Here is a 26,253-nt window from a genome sequence, read left to right as displayed (position 1 = left end):
CAGGAGGGAGGGAGGGGGAGATTGTAACACCCAGGCGGTGGGTTCAGCGGCAGGGCAATGAGAGACTTCCTGCTCTTCATCACGCCCAAGGCCTGCCTCAGTCAGCTGGTGGCCGAGGAAAGATGCCTCATGTGTCAGGCTTATTAGCACTCCCCCTGGTTTGTATGCATTTGGGAGCATGCATGCATGCATGCGTGCATGCGTATCTGTGGATTGCACGTGCGCGCGCACGTCTGTGTGTGTGTGTTTAAGTGTAATAATACATATGTGCACAAGAGTGCTGTAGGTGTCTTTTTGCGTCGGTGTGCGCAGTAAAGTGCTGAGTGTTGATTTAATTCTGAGAGTGTAAAAATGGACCTGTGGGGGTCAGGATTTTTGGTGTGGGTGTTTTCAGAATAAGACGAAGCAAAAAATGGGGAAATATACCCAGAATCTCAAATTGAGAGAGACGGTCTGTCTTTGTCCTGGCATGACGCAAAAGTGGTCTCTCCTGTCCGCCTGTGTCAGTCCTTGTCTCTCACAGCGGCCGGGCTCGGCCAACCCTCTCCAGGCACGGTTGGCTGTCAATCCGTGCTGCGGCGTGGAACATGAGCGATGGGTCCCATCAGAGCGCCACCATTAGCCAGCCCCCTGAGTGGTAAATAAACGATCGCGCCGGTACACTGCAGGTGTTGCCATGGCAACGTGCTCCCGATGACGGCCCCGCCCACGCTCGCCCCCCACCCCCCACCCGCTCTCGACGGAGGAGTCACCGGGAGGTCACAGAGTCGATGCTCTCCAGCCGCCACCGCGTGGCGCTGTTCTCCCCCCCCCCAACCCGCCACCCCCCCCCCCCCCCCCCCAGCCCGCCCGCCATCCTCTCAGCTGGGGTTGGAATGCGAGCACCGAGCAGTGATTTGATCCGTGTTCAGGCCAGGCCACTCCAGACGCACTCTCTCCGCTGTCACATACGTGTTGCTTCCCACAAATTAGGCGTGCAGACACAGAGCGCTGCATGCATCCTGGTCCAAGTCGTTAATGATATTACAGCCGGACATTGACCAGAGCCCGGCCTGCCGCTGAGGGACACTTGGTTTGGGAACCCCAGAGAGCCTCCTTACAGTGTGAGATCTCTGTCTGTGGCCTCCTCTTCCTGTTCATGGGGTTGTCTTCATTCATGTGGCCAACTCTGCCAACTGTCTTGTCTTTCACCTTAGAATTCCCCCACATCCTAAGATGAAGGAGGTCACAGCAGAACCGGCCTGGAAACTAGAAAGAGAGACAACAACAGACAAACACTAAGAAGGACACAGTAGACTTTAGAAGCATAGTTTTTGTCATTTGAATAATTTACTCTCTGTGGCGCTTTGAATGTGCCTATTACAGCAGGTGTACTCTGGGTGAACCCGGCTTCAAGTGCGAGGGAGATGGACTCGTCGGCACGCCTGACAGACTTCCACCGCCATTGGCGCCCCACTCCCGTGATGTAGCAGTTGTATTAAAATGGCGGTGCTGATAATCCCAAAGACCTTTCTCGGGGAGAATTTGAGACCGACTGCACAGATGGGCCACGGAGATAAATAAAACTCTCTGTCAGTGCGTGGTTGGTGGAATAGTGCTGCGACGCCCCCAAGGGAGAGAAAAACTGTTTCACTCTCTCTCTCTGATGCCTAACCCCCCCACCACCCATCCGACCCCCCCACCCGTCCGTCTGTCTCTCACTTCTTCCTCTGCTTTACACGTCCTCTCCACTGAGTACGGGAGCCAGAATTTTTTCCACTATAGGGCTCGTTCCTTTGCGGGACCACAGGGTGCTCAGTGCCAATACAGACTAGTGCTTTCCCACCGTTAAAGTTACATTCCAACTCCATCATGAGTGTATATATAAATATACAGAGTGTGTATGTGTGTGTGTGTGTGTGTATATATATACATACAGTATATATATATATATATATTTGTAGTGCGCCCCCCATCCAGTTATTACACTGGCCAGGGCGCAGTCCGCATAAAGAGAAAAGAAAGAGACGAGAGAAAAGAACAGGACAAGTCTACTAGGACAACAACAACTGAGTCACACAGTCAGTCAGTCACAACATATGTATGTACAGTATAATATATATGCAGAAGGTTGGCAAATATACAGTATATATATATATATATATATATATATATATATATATATATATATATATAGTGCGAGAGACTTATTTGTCAGTCAAGCTTTCGTGGGACAGAGCGTACGATAATGTACGTGGCGGTCTCACGGGCCTGGATGGATGAGCTGCTTATCATGGTATAAGTCGTATAACTCTACGTGCTCTAAGAACACTTGAGTGTGGCGGACCATCTCTCTCTGACTGGCCCATCCATCCTGGCCGTCCAGAGGAGCACTCATTAACACAGCAGGCCTGCCTCTCATTCCTCTGGCAGGAGAGGGGTGTCAGAGGTCTGGATGACAGGAATATCCACTGACGACATGCCATCCGTCACAACTGTGTGTGTGTGTGTGTGTGTGTGTGTGTGTGTGTGTGTGTGTGTGTCTCTGTCGGGTGGAAACCTCATAATTATGTCCAAAACTGTTACTTTTCAGGATTCAAATGAAGAAATGGCCACAAGTAGCTTTGTGCCACGTTTCGGGCTTGGAGATCTGCTACTTTTGATGCTTTTGTGTGACGTTGTAGTGTGATCACGTCGTAGGGCATTAATTTAAGAAAAAACGTAAAAAGTTTGAATATGAAGATTAGAGGTTTTTGCCTGCTAACAATATACAGTATATTGTATATACATGCATTATGAAAGCTGAAGTGAGTCACTTACAGGCTATATAAACACTACTATATGCGTATATGTGGTGAGTCAGTGTGCGCCAATGTGTTTGTAAAACAATCAGGAACAAATTACACAGGCCTTATTAGAAACTGGACCACTACAATTCACTTTGTGTACACACGTTCAGAGCTAATTTAACAGGGGTCATCAATTTGTCCATACACGGACAAATGTGTCCGTGGCAAATATTAGACTCTGTTTTTACATAACATTATAATGTTCTTATTTTGATCATAAGACCCTATTACTGAATGTCAGTCTCCAGGTTTTCTTCAGAATATGTATGACACTGATTTACTATGACACTATGCATGCCACATTAGGAGTCCACTGGTACAGACTTTTTAGACTTTTCAAGGACCCCCATAACTCTTTTGGTTCCATTTGTACACTCTCAGAGTTACAGACCTGTATTGGTCCATTTGGACCACCTTCAAAGAACCCAGAAGTAGGTCCCTCTCAACTCGCTTTGAGAACCACTGCGCTAGTATACATTTAGGGCTGGCTCTTTGTGTTTCTGGTAACATAATTGTCCGCTCATTTGTATGTCCATGGCAAAAATATCCTTTTCACAGAAATGTCCACTGCAAGTCATCATGGCGATGACCCCTGGAGCTAAAGTAACACTCCCTATTTTTCTGGGTATAGGCCTGAAATTGTTGGTATGTGTCGGCGTGTTGCTTGTAGCCAGTCGACAGAGGGAGACAAGCAGTCTTTGATACATGAAGTTAGCTCTGCTTTTAATCAGAACATCTAGTCCCAGCTGGCGCTCTTCAATAAAAGATTACACACTACTTTCAACTTGTCATCTGCGCTCATTACGGAATTTAATTTCCAAATCACATTTTCCGCTCAAATAAACTATTATACCAGTGCTTTTTAAGAGGGCTTTGTGTTATGTGTGTACATTTGTGCATCCCCACTGCACATGTCCACGTGCTTGTTTGTGTGCACTGTATGTATGTGTGTGCAGTGCACACTGCACACGCACGCAAACACGTGCACTAGTCGAGCAGCCGTTGGCTTGATCTCCTCCTCCTCCTCCTCCTCAGAGCCGAGATGAAGCGTCCACACACCCATTCTTAATCTGCCGTGCAGCCGAGTCGAGACGAGTGGTCGGCCTCCTCCCCTCCATCAGGGTGGGAAACTGTGACTGTGGGCAGGTGCCTCCGCTCGTCTGCTCAGCTGGAACTCGCCCCCCTGGTCGCTGGCCAAATATTGATCTGGTAGTTAGAGACCAACTGTTGTGATCAAATTATCATGTGGTGGCTGATGTAAGTCAATCACATAAATGCACAGAGCGCTTGAATGAACCCGGGCACAGTGGAAACAATTGAATATGTGTGGCACTATAGTCTTTTATAATGGGGTTTGCGTTGTCGCGGAACAGTTGTATGGAAAAGTCAAGGAATTTGTGACATTGTGTTGTCAGATTATTTATTTTTTTGCAAACCATGGGGGGAAGAAAATATGTTTTTATTGTCCATTATACAGTGTATATATAAGTGTAATGGTGAGTTGGGCTGTCAAGTCATATTCTCCTATGAAAAGATTCATAAACACCTGTACAGATTTGTGATCATATTCACTGAATGGAATCATCAACTTAAAAAAGAAAAAAAAACGAATTCAGATCTACATTTGAACTATATTCAGTTTAAATGTAGATTTTTATAATATTTAACATATATAACATTTTCTTATTTACACATGGACCGAAAAGGATATATTTGAACATCTGTCCTGGTTCGCACATGGAAATATCCAGTTAAGGAAAATTAAACTTCCACTTGGTAGGGTAAACTTGTCGTTCAGATGGCTTTCGCTTCAGCAGACAATCCCATCCTTTTGACTCTGGACCTCATGTTCAGTACAATACAAAATAACTGTACCTTCACCTTTGCCCCACTGTGATGTACTTCAAACAGATATCTGCATACGAATGCGACGGTAGCCGATGGTTTCCGTGACTGGCCCCACTGTAACTCCTAGTCCAAGCTGCTCTGTGAAAGCTCATAGGCAGCGTGATTTAGTTTTTCCAGTTGCTGGAGGTTAAACTGTAGGCAGTAGTTTTATCTCACACATTACCATTATGGTAATAATGTGTGTTTGACTATGATTTAATCATGCATTTTACCTATTTAAAGGGACCCTATTTTCACATTACTCAGACTACAGAATATAGCTGGTGACACGGTCAGACTAGCATCATTTCTATTACTTTGAATAGGTTTGTACCAGGACAGTTTTTAATTTCCCCAATACTACCCAATCTCTTTTATCCTGATGGTAATTCTATATATAATTTATTAAGCTAACATTTATATAAGCAATAATGGTAATGAAAGAATACATTTTGTTGTATGCTGAATTTGTAGATTTGACGTCTAACTCTTCTCACCCTCTGTATCAGAGCATTTTTTCATTTTATTTAAATTACTTGTCACTCGATACGTTTATTTTATCTCAACTGTTCCATTTTAATTCTGTTGCTCATTTTCATCACGTGACCTTGACTTTTTTTCTTTCTCTTTGCATTTAGTAGTTTTTTGTAGCCCTGCGTTTTGTTTTCTACCTGCGGTTGTTTTAAAAAAAAATCATTGCCTTGGCAGTGCTTTTAATTACTTATATAATAACTAATCAAACCACGGATGCCAGAGCCTCCTTCAGCCATTCATTTGTTGTGTAAATTCAGCATTAGGAGTTACTGTTCTTCCTTTGTTCATCTTGGGTTTTTCAGGAGTACAACATCCACGGCTGGTGGGTCGGCGAGATCAACGGCACCGTGGGGATCGTCCCCAAGGACTTCCTCCACCCCGCCTACATCCTCTGAGCTCCAACAGGTACCCAGGCACTCTCTTATCATCACCATTATGGACCATTACCGTGGCCCTAATACACAGAAACGGTCCCCCTGGTGCTCATCCAGATTGCCATTGAGGTATATTCAGCCGTTGACCTGCCATTTATGGCATCTGGTGGCTGGAAGAAGTACTGCAAAAAGCCATCCAAAACGGTGGAATTGGCGACGCTCGAGAATGAATATGTGTAACAAAAGCATGATTACAGCGTCAGTTGTCCTATTTAAGAAAATGATTCCCTAATACGGTTAGATAGGCACGGCCTTGAATGAATACTGAATTATTTATGCAGGTTTTCCCTGATAGCGTGCTCCTGTTTTTTTTCCCACAGTTGCCAGAGACACATCTGCCCTGGACTTTAACGCTGATAAGAGAACAGACTTGTCAGATCTTTTGTAGGCTGAGAAAAAAAAGACTCACTAAGATTGTGTATCTTATAAACTATACTACACTTGTCGTACAACTGTGTTGCTCACCAAAATTATTTTTCAATAATTTATTTTCAGCGAGTGAATTCGTTTTGGTTATTAGTTCATGTCACCTAACAACAATGCATACATTAATATGTAAATTAAATGAAGTGTCATAATATATAAAATAATGTGTTACAGCGAAAGTGTACAGCAAATGTTCAGTTAATGCAGCTGTAGTTTCATCGCTGGCACAGATCTAATAAACTGCTGTGTACAATGTGAAAAACGTTTCAAATTACATATATTGTCTCATGTAACATGATGAGTGCAATAACATTCACTGCTGTTGACAAGAGTTTCTCAAATGAAATTCAGTGTTTTTCAAATCATTCCTAACCACTAGGTAGCAAGCATGCTCCAAGAAAGGTGTGTTGGGAATTGGGAAATGCCAAAGTGTCTGCAATTCAAAAGTACTGAAATAGACAAAACACATGCAAAGGACTGCTGTGAAAAGCAATTTATTTGAAATTAAATTAAAACCCATGTTTAACAGATGTGTAGTCTGCATGACGTAGTCTCCAGGGTTTGTCTCATTGCCCTTGTAGATCCTCATTAGAAAATAATATCTTTCCTTTCTCCTCTCAAAGTTTACGTTTTAAATATTTATTTTATAAAGAATTCCTTTTAAAAACAACTCCCATGTTTAACAAAAGGTGGGCCATTTAAAATGCAGAAAAGAAAAATCAGACCCCAGAATAAGTGCGTTGGGGTTCTACAGTTATGTTCGACAGTGTACTAACTGGTCAGGCATAATGAAACTTTCAGTAGACAATTACGTACAACAAATCTGTTTAAATTGCTAGGCTGTCCATAAAAACAACAAAAAAAGGAAATGTCTAAAGGCTCAGTTCCGTATGAAGTGGAACTATAAAACTGTGTGTCCCTTTTAAAAGCAGTGCATTCAACTATTGGAAAAACACCAGCAGAATTAGCATGTCACAATATCGGAGTCAAACACCCGAGATGAGATTTGAACAGACAATTTAGGCTTGAGCATGAAGACGTTCATCTCAGAGATCATTGTCTGGCTAGCTGAACATGCAGAGCTTGAGGTTTAAATGAAATGAAAAAGGTTTAATCTTGACCTATGGTTTGAGGTCAAGATAACTGCTGTTCATGTTGACTGCCTATCCTCTAAAAACATGCTATATTTCTTTTTTCCTGAACATGAGCAGTGTAATGGTTAATAACAATTAACTGTTCATAAGAATTGATTAATAATCTATTCATATTTTGGGCATGTCATTATAGGTGAAAAGTTCAAAGAAATGTAAAACAAAATTCAGATATACTGAAAATAACCAATCTACAAGCTCACAATGCTTGTAGATCGGCTATTTTTGATTATTTGAATAATTTGAATTGTTTTCCCTGTTCTTCACTATAAATTAATAAAATGCTTAGCCAACTGCCATAGCTTGGGTAAAGTGAATTTATATTTGCATATAAATAGAGATGTGTTGCAATGGCTTACATTATCATATGTCATGTATGGTTAGAAGTTTTTAGTTTTTTGTGGCTATATAAATCCTTCATAGAACACATACATGTTTGTGAACTTGAGCGCCCTCTGCTGTTCAATTGTTAAGATTTGTGCTGCTGGATATGTATATGTGCTTATGTATGAAGACTTTTGTTAAAAGAAATATGACATGATACACCATTTTAAAGGATGACAACTTGAGTCCGAATTGGTAAAACACTAGTGTTTGACTGGTTACTCTATTTATTAAAACTACAGACTGATGAACTTCAAGCCAGAACTAGTTTTCAAAATGAATATACTTTAGGAATAAAACGTAAACGTGCTGTGCGTGTGTAGCTGGGAACATGAGCTAATGTATCTTTGGGTAAAAGGACAACCCCACTATTCATTGTTGAAGCTCAGTGAGCGTGCAGCAGCCCTGAGAGCTCTACTCTTCCACGCTTGACAGTGTAGTTTGACATTCAGCTTCCCCATCGTGGCTCTCCTCTACACACAGCGAGGACAACAAGGTAACCTGCTCTGTGAGTTCACTGTTGGCTGATTCAGCCAAAGCGCCACACTCTATCATATCCAAGTCACTGCTTGTGGTAAAGTCCTTGCCATCTACAGACCCAGAGCACTCTGGTTCCAGAGATTGAGGCAAGCTACCGACTGTGGTTGTGTATGCAATTTCACAATCCTCCTCCCAGGTATCAATCACCTCTGAATTGTGCTCTCTCTGCCCAGTGTCTCCATTCATTTGTAAATCTAAAATGCCCTCGTTGGAGACCTCTGCCTCTGAGCAGTGGCTTTTCTCTTCAGGAGTAGCCTCCTTGAAGCCGTTTGCCTTCTGCGAAGTTGTCTCTTCCTCGTCGTGAATGTCAGCGTCATCATCCTCACTGACTTCGCCAATATCGGACGATGAAGATGAGCAGTTGTCTATGTCGTTGTCTTCCTGCTCGCTAGTATCAAACGCATCAACTTCCTGTTGAGCTTGGTCCGATGAAGTACCGGTTTCTCGGCTGGCATTGGCAGCATCGCCTCCCACCGCTTGACCGGCGTTCACATTGTGCTCTTGCTCGGGGGTGGCCTCAGCCTTCAGTACTAGTGTCTTAATTGGACAGTCCAGTTTGCAACTCTCTTTTTCACCTGGATCTGTTAGTCCGTCTCTACTCGAAGCTTCCTCTTGACAATGGACGTCTGGCACCTGGTCAGAGCCGCTAGCATGTTCTAGCACAACAACCTCAGAGATGATGTGTTCTACAAGTTTCTCCTCAGCAGTGAGATGTTCAACAACCTGTTCGGCAGGGATGATATGACCTTCTAGAATCTGTTCAATAGAGCCGACAAATGGATCTTGAATCGTCTCCTCAGAGCTGACAATGGTTTTATGAACATTTTTGTTATGGCTGCCATCCTCAAAGCTAACATGTTCTAGACCCTGTTCCGTAGAGCTAACATTATGTTCTAGAATGTCTGACTCTTGACTGTCATTATTAACAGCAGCTTCTCCAAGACTATTTATTTGACCAACTTCTTCCTGGGAGTCCAAATGAGGGACACTCATGCTGGAATCTGTCTCTTTGCCTGTGTCTGGCATCCTATCACTCTCTGTTATTGTACAGTCCTCAATCATGCTCTCCAACTCCTCCTCGCAGTTGACCTCAAAGCCAGTCCCCATAGGCGAGTGCACCTCAACCGGAGTCTGTATTTGACAGCCCCGCTGTTCTACTGGGATGAGTCTCTCAGAGGCTGGGCTTTCCTGGTTGTCCCCCACAAAAAAGGTCACAGATACTGGGCTGTGTTTCTCCACGACAGCCTCTAGGTGGTTGTCTTTCTGGAAGACTTTCAGGGAGGACAGCTCAGCGGGACAGAACTGTAACTCCACTGTGTCTGCATCATGGATCTCCAACAGGGCGTCGCTGTGGACAGGGTCAGGGTCACTGCAAGGGAGTAACTCAGGGTTGGATGTCTCTTTAGGTAGATGAGGAGCTGGGCTGTGGAAGGAAAACAGACAACAGAATATTTACTAAACTCGTGCCATTATAGACTGGGAAGGAGCTGCTAGATCCAATGAATGTAAGGTTCCAATGCAAATCACAGCACAACTATTAAAATCATTATAAAAGCAGTATAATATGCAGTTGGAGGTCCACTCAATTCAAAGTGTAAATGTAAATTGTAAATAGATTACTATCAGATTTTTAACCATTTATTGAAATAATTCAAACAAACTGAGCCCCAAGCCTAGTGGTTAACAAAATAATTGACTCTGAAATATGATCTTCCAGATGAGGACTTCATAAATTTTAACAATGCCAACCGAGAGCTGGTTAACAGTTACAACTGCTCCTTGTTCCCCAAGTCTCCCTAAAATCTACAGGTAACTAGTATAGGCTCCATGTCTCTTCATCCCTTTGACGTACCTCTCCATGGACTCATAAGAAACTGTCAAACTGGGCTCCTTGACGGAGTCATCGTCCTCCTGAGCCTGAGCGTAGCCCCGGTTGGATGAGGCATAAGTGAGGATGGCGTCTGTCACCGTGTATGGGGTGTGGCCCTGCACGCAGTCCAGGATGTGACCCACAGGCAGCTGGGTCTGCAGGAAGAGGTGGAGCTGGCTGTCTGACAGACATACTGTCATGTGCAGCACTCTGTGGGGAAGTGAATACAATATATCTTTTTTTATTAAAATACTCAGGACACACACACACACACACACACACACACACACACACACACACACACACACACACACACACACACACACACACACACACACACACACACACACACACACACACACACACACACGTGAAGGAGTCACAAGACTCTAACAGGACACTTATGTATCACAACCAGTGTTGGGCAAGTTACTTTAAATTAGTAACTAGTTATCGTTAATAGCTTTCAAAAAGTAAATTAGTTACTTTACTAGTTACTGTACTATTGCGTTACTTTGTTTTTGCTTCAATATAATGTATACATTTTCAGGTTGCTGCGGCACAAGATGACAACTCATCTATTGTAGCTCGCTATGATGAAAACTAATAGATATAGTAATCATGTCTTCAACAACATACCTTGAAATCAAGATCAGTCAGAACTACAGACATCTGTTGCATACCGGGACATACCGGGACTAACTTTCCTTTTTTGATAAGATACAGAAAAAAAGTAAGAATTCAGGAGCCGATCACCCCCCTCAGCCCTAGTTAACACCAGTCACTCACAAATGACCTAAAGCTGCAGCGAGCAGAGGGGGCGGTCACAGAAGGAGCTAGTGTTAGTGTAAATAATCATAATAAATAGTAGATGGATAAGAGTGGACAGATCATAATAAACTTTAACCACTTGAACCCCAGCATCCAAATTCTGGGGGGAACATTCATCCAAAAATAGCTGATCTACAAGCTCAGAACACTTGTAGATCAGGTGTTTGGTGTAGAGGTAAAAAGAGCGCACCAAGTATAAGTATAAAGGGTTAATGCTCTGAAGTCGTCTGCTATTTTCACATAATGTAACAACGGCCATTCAAATGTCAGTAACAGTGTTACCGAATTGGAAAGAGTAACTAGTTACGTTACCGCAAAAAGTATTTGTTTTACAGTAACGCCTCCCAAAACTGGTAACAACACCAATGTTGATAGCAGATTAAAAATTGTGGACTGTGATAATGGTTGTAGAGGAGGAACTCACTTGTCCAGGAAGATTTGAAGACCTTTCCTTCTCTTTTCCAGGAAGTCCTCGTTGCTGAAGGAGAACAGCGACTTGCCAGGCAGATCTGGGACCGGTCTAGATGACATAATACAGTACGAAACAGATGAAAGATGCATAATGTTACATACATGTTGCATAATGCATCGTGTTAATTGCCATGAACATTAAATGTACAGAAATGTGTGTTGATGGCATTAATGCGGATGTGTGTCTGTGTTTACATTCACTTCCCTGTTCTATCTCTGTAGCACTTGTAGGGTTAATCTCAGTAAAGAACAAACACTTAAGCATGGGTCAACGACCGCTTCATATTGTGCAGAATTACAAACTTACACCAAGCCAGAATTCTTCTGCAGCTTCCTCTTGAGCCAGACAAACTCGCTGTAGCGCCGACGCACGCACGACGTCTTGGCCGTGAAGGCTTTACTGTTGGTCTGGGAGGAAAAGAAAGAGCAAAGACTGTGTCACTGCTGATGAATACTATGTCCTATGAATATAGAACCAAATTGCAGAGCAACAATTTGAAATTGTTCCAGTGTTTTAAAACACATTTGTCATTCTATGACCAACGTGGTCATTGGAAAGTATCACATGGTCAACCTGCATGACCCAAACCCATGACCCATACATACAATTGTCACCCTCAAAGCAGAGTTGCTACAACAAACTGTGACACCATCCAGACATTGTTGTGCAACAAGCAACCTTTTGGGAAGCTATAATCAATCACTCATGTTGAAGGAATCACATTGTAGGGTAGATGAACAAATTCCATTCAGGGACAGATAAACGCGGGTTTCAGCATCATATTTGTCTGGATTACAATCAAACAACGAACCTGAATCCATCCCAGTTACGGTGGGAGGAAAAAGTCACAATAGGTATGGAGATATACAGTAGATGAAGAATAATAATACATGCACTGCACTAGATATCTTTATTTAGACCAAAATCAATACATATTTTATTTCATGACTAAGCCAGAAACTGTAGTGCTCAGAGATGGATCTTCATAGAATTTTGATTGGTTTGTGATGCTTTAGATTTGATAAATGAAACTGCTTACTATGCTTGAGAAAGGACAAAGTGAAGGAAGGTTGTAAATCAAAGCAATACACAACAACATATTAGACAAGGTGAAATAAATAAAAAAACATTGCAGCTGCGAGACAAACATGAGAAGAATGGGAAAATTCATGTTCTGAATGGCCTTTGCTCTCCAAAGGTCAAAACAGGGTTACGTTGAGATAACAACACAAGAGCCACTGGTTTAGACTAGTTTAGTTTAGAACGTTGTGACTTGTCTGATTTATGGTCTTGATCACTTTAAGTATAACTAGTTGATGTTAACTCTGTGATTCCATTCTCAGAGAGACGAGTGTCTTGTATCAAGCCAAATTGTACTGTCGGTTGCTGAGAATAACTGATTTCCAACAAACGGCGCGGTCAAATTGGACGTCACTTCAGTGATAACTGACATAATATTTCAAGAGTTGGCAGTTGGCACTCATCTCTCTTTACCCTTTGTTTATCACTGACTGACCGGCTCATTGGACTGAGCAGGAGCACATAACCTGCATCATGCAAGTCCCATGGAAACGACATGAAAACAAAAACGATGAAATGTGGTCATGTGCTTAACTAATTTCATGACTCACACCAAAACAGTGTCTAGTAGGCAATGAGCCGTACTGCTGCTGACACAGCGATCCCAACTACAGAAGACAACGAGTCAAACTCTGCCATAGAGGAAACCACAAAGACAGGGTCAGGACGGACCCAAAGGTGGGTTGTTGAAAAAACATTCACATGCACTTGGTGTCGGCAGCTTTAATTGTTGGTGTCTTCATCGAGTCCCATGAATGTAAATTAGACTAGTCTATGTAGAATAGTGCAGCCTTAAAGGTGGATGAAACCCTAGACTGATTTGGCATTCTGTCTAGGTTAAAAACTACAGCAGAATAAAAACATGCATGCTGCAGGACAAACTACAAAATCAGCCTAGGATGTCACGCCCCTTCAAGAAACATTTTTTTTATGACACAGAAAACATATTTTTACACTCATCTTATGCCAAATGAATGACCACTTAAATTCAAAAACTCAAGCCAGCCAATTACAGCGGCTTTGATTAGCAACAAATGGAACACAATTCCACTAAAAGCTGTGTACTCATTCATTGAAGCAAACAATACATCTTTGTAAGTCTGATGAGGAAATGAAAAGGTGTTACTTACATGAAAAAATATCTTGTAATCCACATGTGAATTCCAAGAACCTTCATTCTGAACCCGAGGGTCTTGGACCCGGACGGCAACAAACTCCTAGAGGAGAAAAATAATTTCCTATTGAATCATACAAACCAAACTATAAACTAATTTAACTAATTAACAAATTAATTTCTCTGTAGGGTATGTGAGCATGCATTTACAGACGATACACTAAAAGGCAGAGAATGGCAGATATTTACATCTTCTTTGTGACTCTTGTTCATCCTATCGAAGCCGGGTGCGCTGGACAGGAGACATCTGCAAATCAATAAGAATGAAATAATGCAATGACCTGCAATCAAAACTCTTGTTTTTTTTTTTTTTTTTAAACTCTTGTTTTAATTGTCTTGTTTTAATTATGTAATGCTGTGCCTGTGACTGACTCAATGTAGACCTTTTCTATAAAATAAACACTTAAAAAAACCTAATATTGGCTCAGCCCCTTCTGTGTTTCTATTCCATTTCCTGTGCAAAGTTAAAAGAGCTTTAAAGAGCTGTATGAAAAAGAATGGATATCAAAGCAGACCCTTCTTTTTCTGTCTGTCTGTTTTGTTCCAAGAGGTCCAGTAGGCAGAATGTATTATAGCCCAGTTAGATCTAGAGTAGACGGTGGTGTTTGGCAGTCTGTAAAGCAAATGTTCTTCATTGTAACCAAGATGATGTAATGGTTGTGAGTGACAAATGTTTGATAACCCCCAAATGACAATGACATAACCACACTCATGCAGCATTTAACTTTTACAGGCTTCTATTTAAAAAGGAATCAGTTTAGCTTGGCACTAGTACAACTTGTACTGTAGCCTACATTCGATTGTCCTACACTAACTTACAGGAGTATATCATACACTACAGTAGTACAAATATTAATAAATCCAAGGATGAGTGTTTAGCTTGTATTTGGTTTTAAACCACACTGCCTTCAACAAATAGAGCAACTCCCACGCAGGTGAAAACAAAACAATGATAAAGCTTCTGTTTTAATACTTGCCAAAGTTACATAGCTTGACTATTAAGCCGATTTATACAGGCTGAAAATTCGGAGAAAATGGCCACCGATCGGATTAAAAAATGCTTTATATAATAATACTTTTTTATTTTACAATACGTTAGATACGGGTACTTAGACCCGCACGTTTCAATTGTTACATCCATGGCCGTGGAGTAAGCGCTTGAAATCTGAACGTTTATGTAGATGTACGGGTTGTAAATGGAGAAAGTGCCAAAACCAGGTTGAAGTTCTGCCAATGCCATGACTGTCATGATATGACAGTCATGACAATATGTTTCGGGGCTACTAGAACATGTACTCATGCTGTACTTAAGTACAGAGTTGAGGTATTTTTTACTTTACTGGATTATTTCAAATGTTCAATACTTACTTGTTACTCTACTACAATTATTTGAACACTTTGTTATAGTTACTTTTAAGATTTTTAATGTTATTACAAAACATACAACCACTTCAACCCATATTGGCTATTTGAAAATAGCCGATCGCTCACAGCTGTTACTTTAAGTATATTTTGATGCAAATACTTTGGTACTCTTTTACTCAAGTACATTTTGAACACCGGACTTTTACTCGTAACGTGAGTATTTCTACATAGGGGTAATACTTTTACTTAAGTACATGTCAGTACGTCTTCCACCACTGCCTACAGTTCACACAGATCTTATTAATAAAGAAAACGTGTTGTCAAGCTAGAATATCTCCAGTCTACACCCTGGCTTGGCTAAACAGCAAGCTGGCTTATTACTGGTCAGATTATTTTGACCTGTGTAAATAATTGAAAACATACGAAAAAGGCAACATCAGATGGAGAACAGTGTAATGTGGACCTACTTTCATAAAGCAGATGGTTGCTGTATCCAGACAGGGTCGATCGTTGTAAACAAACGGTCTGTAAATTCACCAGACTTTCCTGCCATTTTGCAAGTCAGGACGATGTGACGTCATACAAAAAGGCACGTCCGTTTCCGGTGTTACACTGAAGTCGGTGACCTGTCGAATTATGTGACTCTATATTGAAGCACCTGTTTTGAAGTTTCTCCAAATACGCCGTGAAAATATGTTCCTTTAATGCGAGTAAAAAATAATAAAACTGAAATAAAATTAAAATAAAAAATAAAATATTATTATTAGTAGCAGTAGCAGCTAGTATTATTTTAATAATCCCCCTTGCTCTGTCGAATGTGCAAACATGCCAGGCCAGCTGGCCAAGAAGGCCTTGTTGATGCAAAATCATTCAAGCTTTTACAAACATCACAAAAATAGCAGATGTACACGCTCTCAGCGCGGCACGAAGTGACACATTGTGAGCTTGTAGATCTGCTGTTTTTGAATAGCCAACATATAAATGGATAAAATTATCGTGATTCTACATTAACTACTTTTGCTATAGACCCCCCCTGGAACCCCCCAAGGACCCCACTTTGAGAACCAATGCCCTAACATACCAGGCATGTGCTATGTCATCTTCTTGACTCAGATTGTCAGAACATACAAGATGAACAACATAAAACAATATGTAATTCTGACGTAATTTTCCCCTCATATCCTTATATTCATTAATTGGTGATAGATGTATAGGCCTATCATATATTCAATGCTGATAGATTTTACATTTATATTTATTGATAGAATACGTTAACTCACGCAGATCTGAGCTGAAGTCTAATAGTGGTAAGTGTCCAAGTCTATTATAATGGTTATATCATTCATTCGTATGTTGTTGCTGCTATGACACAGGTATAAATTGTTCCTTATGAAGCCTAAACGAAGATAGAGAAGAATTACCAACTTTAATATCCTACATTTCTTCAATAATAGATTTGATGGTAGAACTGACATTTGTGTTGTCGGCCTTATTTTATAGAACCAAGATCACTGAGGTAGCACACCTGTATTGTGAACTATACCCCCATTCAGAAAACCCCCCAGACAAAAAAACATGCATTAATAAATAGCATACAAGTGGTCTAATGAAAGCCGGCCAATGTTGAGGTTCAATGTGTTTTTAAGAAGTTTGATACATCAGTTATTATCACATATAACTTGTTTACTACAAATACCAAGTGAAAGTCATACAATTATGCCTAATTATATGCCATTCCTAAAAAAAAAAAAAGTTCTGCCTAGTGCCGTTCCAGAATCCAGATCCATTCCGGCCTTCAGTGAGTGCGCGCGCAGGCAGATCTATATACCAAACACAGCATCGCACTGCACCGAATGGTAACGCTATCCAGTCCATCCAGGTGCTGTGAACTCTGCGAAAGCTGCACTTTCTCGTTCAAGCGGGTTTCGGGCAGTGTTGCCATGTCCGCTTATTAGAAGCGACTTTGTGCTTGTTTTTCTGTAAAATTACAAACTTTTTTAGTTGCGGGTTGCGTTTTTTTGGGCTTGAATTGAAGTGTAGTTGTTTACTGGTATTTGGGCTGGTTTCCTAATGTTGTTTATAAACCAGTGGTTCTCGAACATTTTCATGCCAAGGACCCCCAATATTCAAAAATTACCTTTTTTACTTCCCAAGATGTTTCCCCATTTTTCTTTGTTGAAGAATTGGACACGCTTACAACGCGTCGCAAAATCTGGCAACACTGTGTTTTTTTCTCCCTCTCACACCAGACGACGAAGGGGGCGGTGACAATACATGTAGCTTTTTGTAGACCATAGGTAATTCATTTTTCATAAGAAATCAGCACAACACATTTGTTTACCAGGCAGATATTTCTGCGTCATTATCATTTTCACATCCCGGTCTATTTATTTTTGACCAATTCATTTAGGTGAGTATCATTCTATCGTCCCCTCCCACCCAACATGTGTTGTTTCGTTAACGCTAATAACCGTTTGTTTGTTTGATTGAATGAATGCCGCTGGGCTGATGTTAATATCAGGCATGAGGATGAAAGGCTCATTTGCGCTGAGTTGCACGTAGTGGCCCATACATTACTCACCACTTAACATGCATCTGCATGCTTAAAGCTCAGATATCAACATATGTTATGATGCTCGCTAAGGCTAACGCAACATGGAGGAATGTATGTAGTGGACTGGACGGGGAATACCGAAACACTCGCCCCAAAACACAGTCGCCCCGGGGCAAATCCGGTGACATAGGAACGGTTGCCACCTGGTATTCCTAAATGTAACCTCAGTAAACTATGCCCAAACCTAACCTTATTCCTAACCGCAACCCCAGTAAATTATGCCTAAACCTAACCTCATTCCTAAACTTAACCTCAGTAAAACTATGCCTAAACCTAACCTTCTTTCTAAATGTAACCTCAGTAAAATGGTGCCAAAACCTAACATTATTCCTTAACTTAACCTCAGTCAAACTATGCCTAACCCTAAACGTATTAGTAACCTTATCCTCAGTAAAACAAATACAAGAAACGCAGGGGGGCGAGTGGTCCGCGAAAACAATGGGGGTGAGCGTGTTTTGGGGCGAGGCTTCCGGTTACCAACGGTGTTTCAGCTTCGATCCACCCTTTGTCGTGTGGATCTTCTCCTATTACTTGTTATCCCGCGTCGTTGGACAATAACGCTATTAATAATGAATAAATACTAACGTATTAACTATTTTTGCAGTTACTTTGCACAACGATAATGCAACCGACAGGTGAATTGCGAATGTGAAAGGCTTGGCTGGCAGCTTCTGATGTAATGTTAGATCGTGCATGTCTTCTTGCTCTGCACACACACACACACACCACAGCCACCAGGTGTTGCAAGCTCCAGAGGCCAGTGGTGGAAAAAGTACTCGCATGGTTTACTTAAGTAAAAGTATCAATACTTCAATGTAGAAATACAAGTCCAGAATTAAAAATGTACTTGAGTGAAAGTACAAGAGTATTGGTATAAAATGTACTTAAAGTACCAAAAGTAGAAAGTACTCATTATGCAGAATGTCCCATTTCACAGGTTTTCAAATGTATGTATACAAATCTTTTGAAAATAGCAGATCTACGGAAATGGAAGATGATGTTGTTGTATGTTAAGTAACAACTTAGCACCATCTAAACTTATACAGTTGTCAGTACATCCCATATATTTAGCACCTGCACCTGTAAGAGAGACCCAATGAGTGTGTACACAGTGCCCTAAGACGATGGCACATGTGTAACATTTTGAGGCACTGTAGGTTAACAATATTGCTAGTGGGGTCGGACTATTAATAAAAAAGTGGGACAAAATGTATACAGAAAACATAGTGGCTGTAAATAAAATAAACAGTCTTACCTGGCATATTTGATGATCCATACTGCCTCAAGATGTTGCCCATGTATAATTTGCAATAAATCCCATTCTCTCTAATGCTGTTTTCTCCTCTCTACCTCATTGATTCCTGGTTGCTTCCATCATGCTACGATCTTGACGTTGACCAGGAACCTGCTGGTCCCAAGGTCTACCCGATGAGTATGAGCCTGACTACAGAATCCGCTAGCGATGCCCCCCCTGTCACAGAAGGTTTCTTATATCATTATTTTCCAAAATATAACTTTCTGTGTATAACTTGTCCTTGTTTGGTCGGTTGTTTCTTTCATAATTCTGTAAGTCAAGAAAAGAGTCATGTACTGTATGCGTATTGACGGAGTCAACAGTGGTTGAAGTATCTGTGATCCTTTTGAAATGCTGCACACAGTGCTCAGCACTGTGGTTTACTCGTTCATTTGTGAGCCAGATAAAGTAAAGCCTTCGTCACACGACGGCATGTCACTCACTGAAATGAACTGACTGACCATCAGTTACTTTTGGTGAGCGAAACAGCTGTGCAACAAAGCATTAATTAGGGTTTAATCCTAGGCTCCTTCGGACCATTGGGTCAGCTATTGAGTTGTAACACCTGCAGACATTAAAGAGCTTTGAGTTCACTGTCAGAGTGGATGTGTTCAGGTATAGTAACCGTCTACTCCTTAACACCTGCCTCAACAGAAGCAGCTCCCAGCCAGTCGGACAGCAAGATAACGTCTTCACCTGAGAAGGAAAAGAAGGCAGAAGACCCTGTGGTGGCAGCAGCACCACCAGCAGCACCAGCAGCACCATCAGCAGCACCAGCAGCAGCAGCAGCACCACCACCACCACCAGCAGCAGCAGAGGAGGAGGAGGAAGAGGAAGAATATGTGGTGGAGAAGGTCCTGAATCGACGAGTGGTCAAAGGGAGGGTGGAATACCTCCTCAAGTGGAAAGGCTTCTCTGAGTGAGTTTTTTATTGACACGTCTTGTACAAAAATGACAGTACGGCTTCAAGGAGACTGTAGCTTTGCAGTACTAGGGTTAGGGTTAGTTTATCTATGCCAGGGGGGGTCCCCAAGGAGGCCGTGGGAAGATAAAGGTGGGTTCACACATTGACAAATGAAAAAATAAAATTATAAAATTGTATTTGTTTTTGAAAAGCATAGCCTGTCTGTGAATGTATTTTCTTTGTTGTTGTTGTTTTTATTCATGTTCTGGCAACAGATTGATTATACACACTTCCATTTACAAGTGTGAACAGAAACACTTTAACACTTTAAACTAAGTTGATAAGGCATAATATCTTGTTGCCATGATCACGCTTCTCTCGTGCCTACTGTAGGACTAGGACAGTTGTGTCCTTCACTTTCATATTATTTAGTACATGACAAACCCGGCAACAAACAATGCTAAAAGTATGGTTCTTGTGATGCATACGTCCCAAGTCACATGCATCCTTTCCTCTCCCGTCTTCCCACCACTTGCAACTTCATTCCATCTTTTAAAGCTGAAATGCCATTTAAATGTAAGTCCAGGTAGTGTTTCAACAAGTGGCCAACTCAATCTGTGCATGCGGTAATATAGAACTTTTAAACCGTGTGTATTTCTGTCTCTTCCAGAGAGGATAACACGTGGGAGCCTGATGACAATTTGGACTGTCCAGACCTGATAGCTGAGTTCCTGCAGTCCCAGAAATCAGCCCACGAGGGCAAGAGGAAGGCGGCTGCTGACGGGGACAAAGATGATAGTAAATCAAAGAAAAAAAAAGATGATGTGAGCCGTGTTACTTTGCTCCTTTTTTAGTGTGTAAATGTTTGCTACTACATCAGTAGCCTGGGCAGCATACCTTTTCGGGTCTATGATCCGGTCGGGAGCGGAAGTAACCCTACGTCGCCAGGCGCGTCATCCTCGTCATCAGGTGGCCGGATGGGCAGATCCGGAAAGACTTCACCCCAAAATAGGTCCGTCCTAATAAAATCATTGATGCGGCGTAGTTTAGCTTATTTTTTGAGTGGTGCCAACCACTCCTATATCTGGCTTTGTCCGCGTGTCCGTATGTATGTATGTATGTATGTCTGTCCACAAACATTGACGACAACATCAATACGGGGGTCAATACGGGGCTCATCAAAGGCACCACTCACTTCACACAGGGTGTGATTTTTAAATATAAATGTGAGTGTACTTTCCGGAGACTATTTAGCGTCTGTATTATCCCACAGGGAAATTCTATTCCATTTAAATAGGGATTGGGGAACCAAAACAAAGCGGCTCCGCAAAACCGGATGGGCAAAATCTGGAAAGAGAATTATTATTATTATTATTATGGCCTAGACCGGATCACATGGGTCTTTAATAACGCATACCAGGCTTTCCTCCGAGGTGGAAAGACTGGTGACGCGAGGTTACTACATCAGTGGTTCTTAAAGGGTAAGACCACTTTGGTAGAGGTTTGGGTTGTGTAGTTACCTTGCCATGATGTAACTCCAAAGGTGGGCAAGAAATAAAAAATAATTGCTCCATTGATTAGAAATTGATAATTCAAAATATGCTCCTCATTGACTTACATTGTACGGTAAAACAGCTCTCAAAGTCACTCTTTTAGCACATATAGGAACCCAAACATAGCTGATTCAGACAATATAGAGCATCACCAAACCCAGTACTGATTTTTTTTTTAAATAAAAATGTCAACTTCCTGTTGATTTTACTATTTGAAGATCTGGATCCGGATCCGCCGATCCAGTCCGGGTTTTCTACTTATTAAAAATGGCTAAATCAACAGGAAGTTAACATTTTTATTTAAAAAAAAAACAGTACTGGGTTTGGTGATGTTCTATATTGTCTGAATCAACTTTGTTTGCGTTTGTTTTTGTGCTAAAAGAGTGACTTTGAGAGCAGTTTTACCGTACAATGTAAGTCAATGAGGAGCATATTTTGAATTATCAATTTCTAATCAATGGAGCAATTATTTTTTATTTCTTGCCCACCTTTGGAGTTACATCATGGCAAGGTAACTACACAACCCAAACCTCTACTAAAGTGGTCTTGCCCTTTAACTAAGGTCCAAGGGAACCATCAAGCGCACCTTCCACAAAGAACAGAGCCATCAGAACGTTTTAATGGAAAAAAAGATTCTTCCTGCATTTCCATCTTCTTTACCATGTCCTGTATGGCAGTAGTTCTCAACCCTTTTAGGCAGCGACCCCCAAAATAGTCATATTTGAACCCACCCTGACAAGCACTTGGAATTGTAGGAGTTGAGGCATTACATTTAGTTTGACTCGGTTCCACAGATAAATGTTGTGAAAATTGCCGATCTACAAGCTCTCAACGCCTCGAACGCGAGCTGTTTTCACAATCTTTGCCTCTTATATTATTTGACAATTTGGCCAATGTTTGACCAGTTTTTATAGTATAGTTTGTTGATTACTTTTGATGCAGTAATGGTCTTTTTCTTTTTTTTTTAGGTATTAAAAAGATCTTAAAAGTCTTTAAATTGCCACTTCACTGTCATCTGGGGACCCCCCTAAAATCATGTGGGTCCCCTCCTGGGGGTCCCGAACCCACAGGTTGACAACCACTGCTGTATAGGAATGATTCTTTGAAATTAGTTACCAAATGTTAACCACTTTAAGGCGTATTTATCTTTAAAACACTTTTAACATCTACTCAGGCTTTTGTATGCACCCCAGACAGGGGTTCATTTTATCACAAATTTAAGCTGATTTGCGTCGAAGTCAATCTTTTTATGTACAATACATAGATAAAAATAAAAAAGATCATGGCAGAACTTTTCATAGACCCGGGGCCTTTATTAGTATTCATTGCTATAGAGCGTTTGTTCAGTAACGGGGATCTCCTCGTCTCTCCAGCTCTTTTGTAAACATAAAATACATTTTCAAGTGGGTTGCCAATTTCATCCAATCAGGAGAGAGAACCCATTGATCAGCTTACATTTTATAGTGTTCCAGTTCCAATTTGTTTAGCTCATTTATTTGTGTATCAGTTGTTTATCATGTTTTTGTATCTGAAAACTTATTTTCTGGTTACTAAAGTGGTGGAGAGCCAGGGAGATGCCTTTTACTGAACAAACACTGTAGATAATGATTACTATCAGAATATAGAGCTATTTAACACTTATTTTAGGAAAGAATATCACTTACACCGCCTTTCTGATGGTATTGGGATCTCCATTGACTCAAAATTGTACCTTGTTTTTCAGACTGAGAAATTAAGGGGTTTCTCTAGAGCTCTGGATCCTGAGAGGATCATCGGGGCCACAGATTCCACAGGAGAACTCATGTTCCTCATGAAATGGTTTGCATTTGACTTTTAACTGGTTTTAATTCCTGGCATATATCAAATTACATATATAATGAGTTATAAATGAGTTCAGCAATTATGTATAATAAAGTATAACTAATTACACACAGATCTACCCTCTGTGAAAAAAAAAAAAGTCTCACACCATGTTATGTAAATTCATATATTTCCCTCAGTTCAGTATGCGTGTGTTTTGTGTTGTCCCTGTAGGAAGAATTCTGATGAAGCGGACCTAGTACCAGCTAAGGAGGCGAATGTGAAGTGTCCACAGGTGGTCATTTCTTTCTATGAGGAGCGACTCACTTGGCACTCGTACCCGACCGAAGAAGAAAAGAAGGATGACAAGAACTAACCCAGGGCTCAGGGGGGAGGGGCAAGAGAGAAAAGGTAGTTTTGAAAAACCTTAACATTGTAGTTTCACCAAGCGTTTAGGCAGAAGCAAGCAAGACAACATCGGACTTCTTTGTCTTTTTGGCTTACTCATCTGACTCAACTTTTACCTGCATATGATCAAGTGTATACTGTAGGTTTGGTTGAACAAATCCCACTCAGTGGAAATCATAAAACGCTCATTTTCTTAATGTCCTCTTCAATGAAGGTCATTTGGATTACTGTAAGATCCTTTTTATTCTCCATAATACTTGGTCCAGAGGTCCGGGTCATTTTGCCAATTGCATTTTATTGTAGCGACGTGTTTTCATTTCTCACATCTGTGCCATTTTGTATTTTTAAAAGTTAAGTGGTCTGATGGTTTGATGAGCTATGCCCATCATTGCTTTGTGTTGTTGGTATGGTGTTTGACATCTATTCAATGATTCCATTTACTTTACTCTTTACAATCTTAGTGTAGTAGTGTTTTTCATAAACAGGTCTTGCTTGTCTGTTTTGGAGAATAAACCACTTTTTGTTAGTGTTGTCTCATTCTTGCATTGCTTTAACAGACACATCAGTTCTGCCATAAGGTACCGTAGGTTGGTGGAGTGGTTTGGCATAGATGTGGTGTGCATGATATTGGCAGTACCTGAGAGCTGCTGACTCCCCACTAGAGGGCACAGACAGAGGCTAATTTTTTTGCTTTGGATTATAAACATTGGATTCCCAACTACTTGGACCAAAGACTATACCACCATAATGAACTTAACAAATCCTGTTGAGACTGGGCTGGCCAAGGCAAAGATTTGTGTACACCAGCAAGGCCCGGGGCCTATTACACGAAAGGAGAGTTCAATAAGGCTGGATTTAAGTCAAATCCAGGTTTGACAAAGTCTGGTCCGTACAGCCTGGTTTATTCCGTTCCATGCACGCCAAGCCAGGCTGAAAAGGAGCGACTTTGTCGAGCTAGACCTTGTCAAGCCAGGCTGTGTCGAGTCAGGATGGTAAAGCCAGGCTTCATGTATTCCTATAAAAGACCATGAAAGTCGATAGCAGAATCCTTGAACTTGACCAATCATGGAGCCCAAAACCAGAGCGGCGTTCTTCTCTGTGGCTGAACAGCAGCACTGCAGCAGCTCATGGAACAGTGGCATTCCCAGGAATTACATTTAGGGCAGGCGAGATTCCCCCCCAAGCTCCCCTTTTATGCCAGGTGAGTACAGGTGATGGCCCAGACCCCCACCCTGGCACTCCTGGTACCCCATGAAGACAAAGGCATACATTTGCATCACTATATAGGCGAGGGTCGCTCTGCTGAATGGATACGGTGGTGATTAGCTGCCTCCCCACGTGAATGGACAAGGAGGTGGGCTAATGGTCCGACGGCAACTATTCTGTTTGGATTTTTTTCACTGCCTGTTTTTCTGTCAGTCTTTTACTTCATTTTCTAGGGGAGGCGAGATTTTAGTTCCTGCCTCTACGGTGGGTACGCCACTGATAGCGTCACAATCATTTTTAACCACTTAGCTTTGGCTATTCAAAAATAGCAGATCTACAAGCTCATAGCACGGCACCGAGTGCCGCACTATGAGCTTATAGATCTGCTATTTTTGAAAAATCTTGAAAATGTGTGCATATCTTTGAAATATTTATATACATTTTTAAAGCGAACATTTTTAACTCAAATCTTTGTTTCTGGGGGTCCCTGGCACAAAACATTTTCAGATGGGGGTCCGTGGCCAAATGTATATCAATTTAGGGGTCCTTGGCATGAAAAAGGTTGAAAACCACTGTTCTAAATGGCAGTGGTTCACAAACTTTTTAGCTCAAGAGTCTTGAGGCTTGGGTCCCGGCTCCCGGGGAGACATCAAATTTCTCTTTTGGGTCTTGAGTCTTGGAGCCGGGGTCTTGACTCAAGACCCAAAAGAGGAATTTGAGGTGTCCTCAGAATCATACGAGGAAGTAAAATGTATAATAAGCAAGAAAGGAAACAGGGCCGCAATAAATGGATCCAGGGAGAAAGCGTGGCAAAGTATTGCCGACAAATTAAACGCACAAGTCGTCCAAAAATATATACAATTTATATACAAGTCCATAAATATATAATTCAGTTGGGCTTAAACATGAGGAGTGCATAGTGAATATTGGAATTATCGCCTACTAATCTACAATGCGGTAGCCTATTATATGCGCCGTGCATCCAACCAATATGTCTGAGTCTGTGCTCAGGAATCTGTGTCAAAAACACAAAAATCCCCATCAATTCAAGGCTTCATGGAGTGTGTAATTGATAGAAAATAAGTATTTTTTGGGTTAAGTGGGAACACTTTGGCTTATTGCTGAGGCCTGGGATCGAACCTGGGAATTATGGCTTGCCAGGCAGGCTCTCTAACCATTCAGCTATAGCTACATCATCAGTAGGGATTCTAAAGCAGAACTACTCTGTAACAGTAAAGTTGATATTACCTTTATATTATTTAATACATTATGAATTTCATTATGCATTATATTATTATTATTATTTTTATATAAATGCATTTGACTACAAAAGACGAAAAGTCACGTGACTATCAAGTATTTTGGTCTCATGTTGCTGCAACACCTGCTGGCTGAAAAAAGTCAATGCAGGGCTTTATAAACGGCACTGACAACATAATTATTCATAGCATATTTTTATTGTGTAGGCTATATACATTATGTAGATAAATAAAATTAC

General features: G+C 41.3%; 3 protein-coding genes across 4 annotated transcripts in view; 2 read left to right on the top strand and 1 right to left on the bottom strand.

Moving 5' to 3' along the window:
* Positions 1–13,652, top strand: part of skap1 (src kinase associated phosphoprotein 1) — a 47,433-nt gene extending 33,781 nt beyond the window's left edge. Inside the window, exons 12-13 of one of the 2 annotated variants that reach the window (XM_084078032.1) lie at positions 5,552–5,654; positions 11,351–13,652. In XM_084078032.1, the coding sequence (XP_083934158.1) occupies positions 5,552–5,644 (93 nt within the window). In that variant the 3' untranslated portion in view covers positions 5,645–5,654; positions 11,351–13,652. Of the gene's footprint in view, positions 1–5,551; positions 5,655–6,003; positions 7,560–11,350 lie in introns of those variants that run through there. The other variant, XM_084078033.1, reaches the window with a different exon arrangement.
* snx11 (sorting nexin 11) lies at positions 7,696–15,548 on the bottom strand. The gene is made up of 7 exons (XM_084078031.1): positions 15,444–15,548; positions 13,801–13,858; positions 13,568–13,654; positions 11,664–11,764; positions 11,310–11,405; positions 10,037–10,264; positions 7,696–9,607 (listed from the first exon to the last, which is right to left on the bottom strand). The coding sequence occupies exons 2-7, from the start codon at positions 13,822–13,824 to the stop codon at positions 8,059–8,061; spliced, it is 2,085 nt and encodes a 694-aa protein (XP_083934157.1). The 5' UTR covers positions 13,825–13,858; positions 15,444–15,548; the 3' UTR covers positions 7,696–8,058.
* A 1,691-nt stretch (positions 15,549–17,239) lies between these two features.
* cbx1b (chromobox homolog 1b (HP1 beta homolog Drosophila)) lies at positions 17,240–24,094 on the top strand. Its single transcript, XM_084078547.1, has 6 exons — positions 17,240–17,386; positions 18,992–19,073; positions 19,539–19,803; positions 20,459–20,612; positions 23,065–23,159; positions 23,376–24,094. The coding sequence occupies exons 2-6, from the start codon at positions 19,019–19,021 to the stop codon at positions 23,515–23,517; spliced, it is 711 nt and encodes a 236-aa protein (XP_083934673.1). The 5' UTR covers positions 17,240–17,386; positions 18,992–19,018; the 3' UTR covers positions 23,518–24,094.
* Positions 24,095–26,253: the final 2,159 nt, after the last annotated feature.

Source organism: Gymnoscopelus microlampas (assembly GCF_963454915.1).
Source record: "Gymnoscopelus microlampas genome assembly, chromosome: 14".
In the NCBI taxonomy this organism is placed as follows: Eukaryota; Metazoa; Chordata; class Actinopteri; order Myctophiformes; family Myctophidae; genus Gymnoscopelus; species Gymnoscopelus microlampas.
This window is presented reverse-complemented; position numbering and strand designations above follow the sequence as displayed.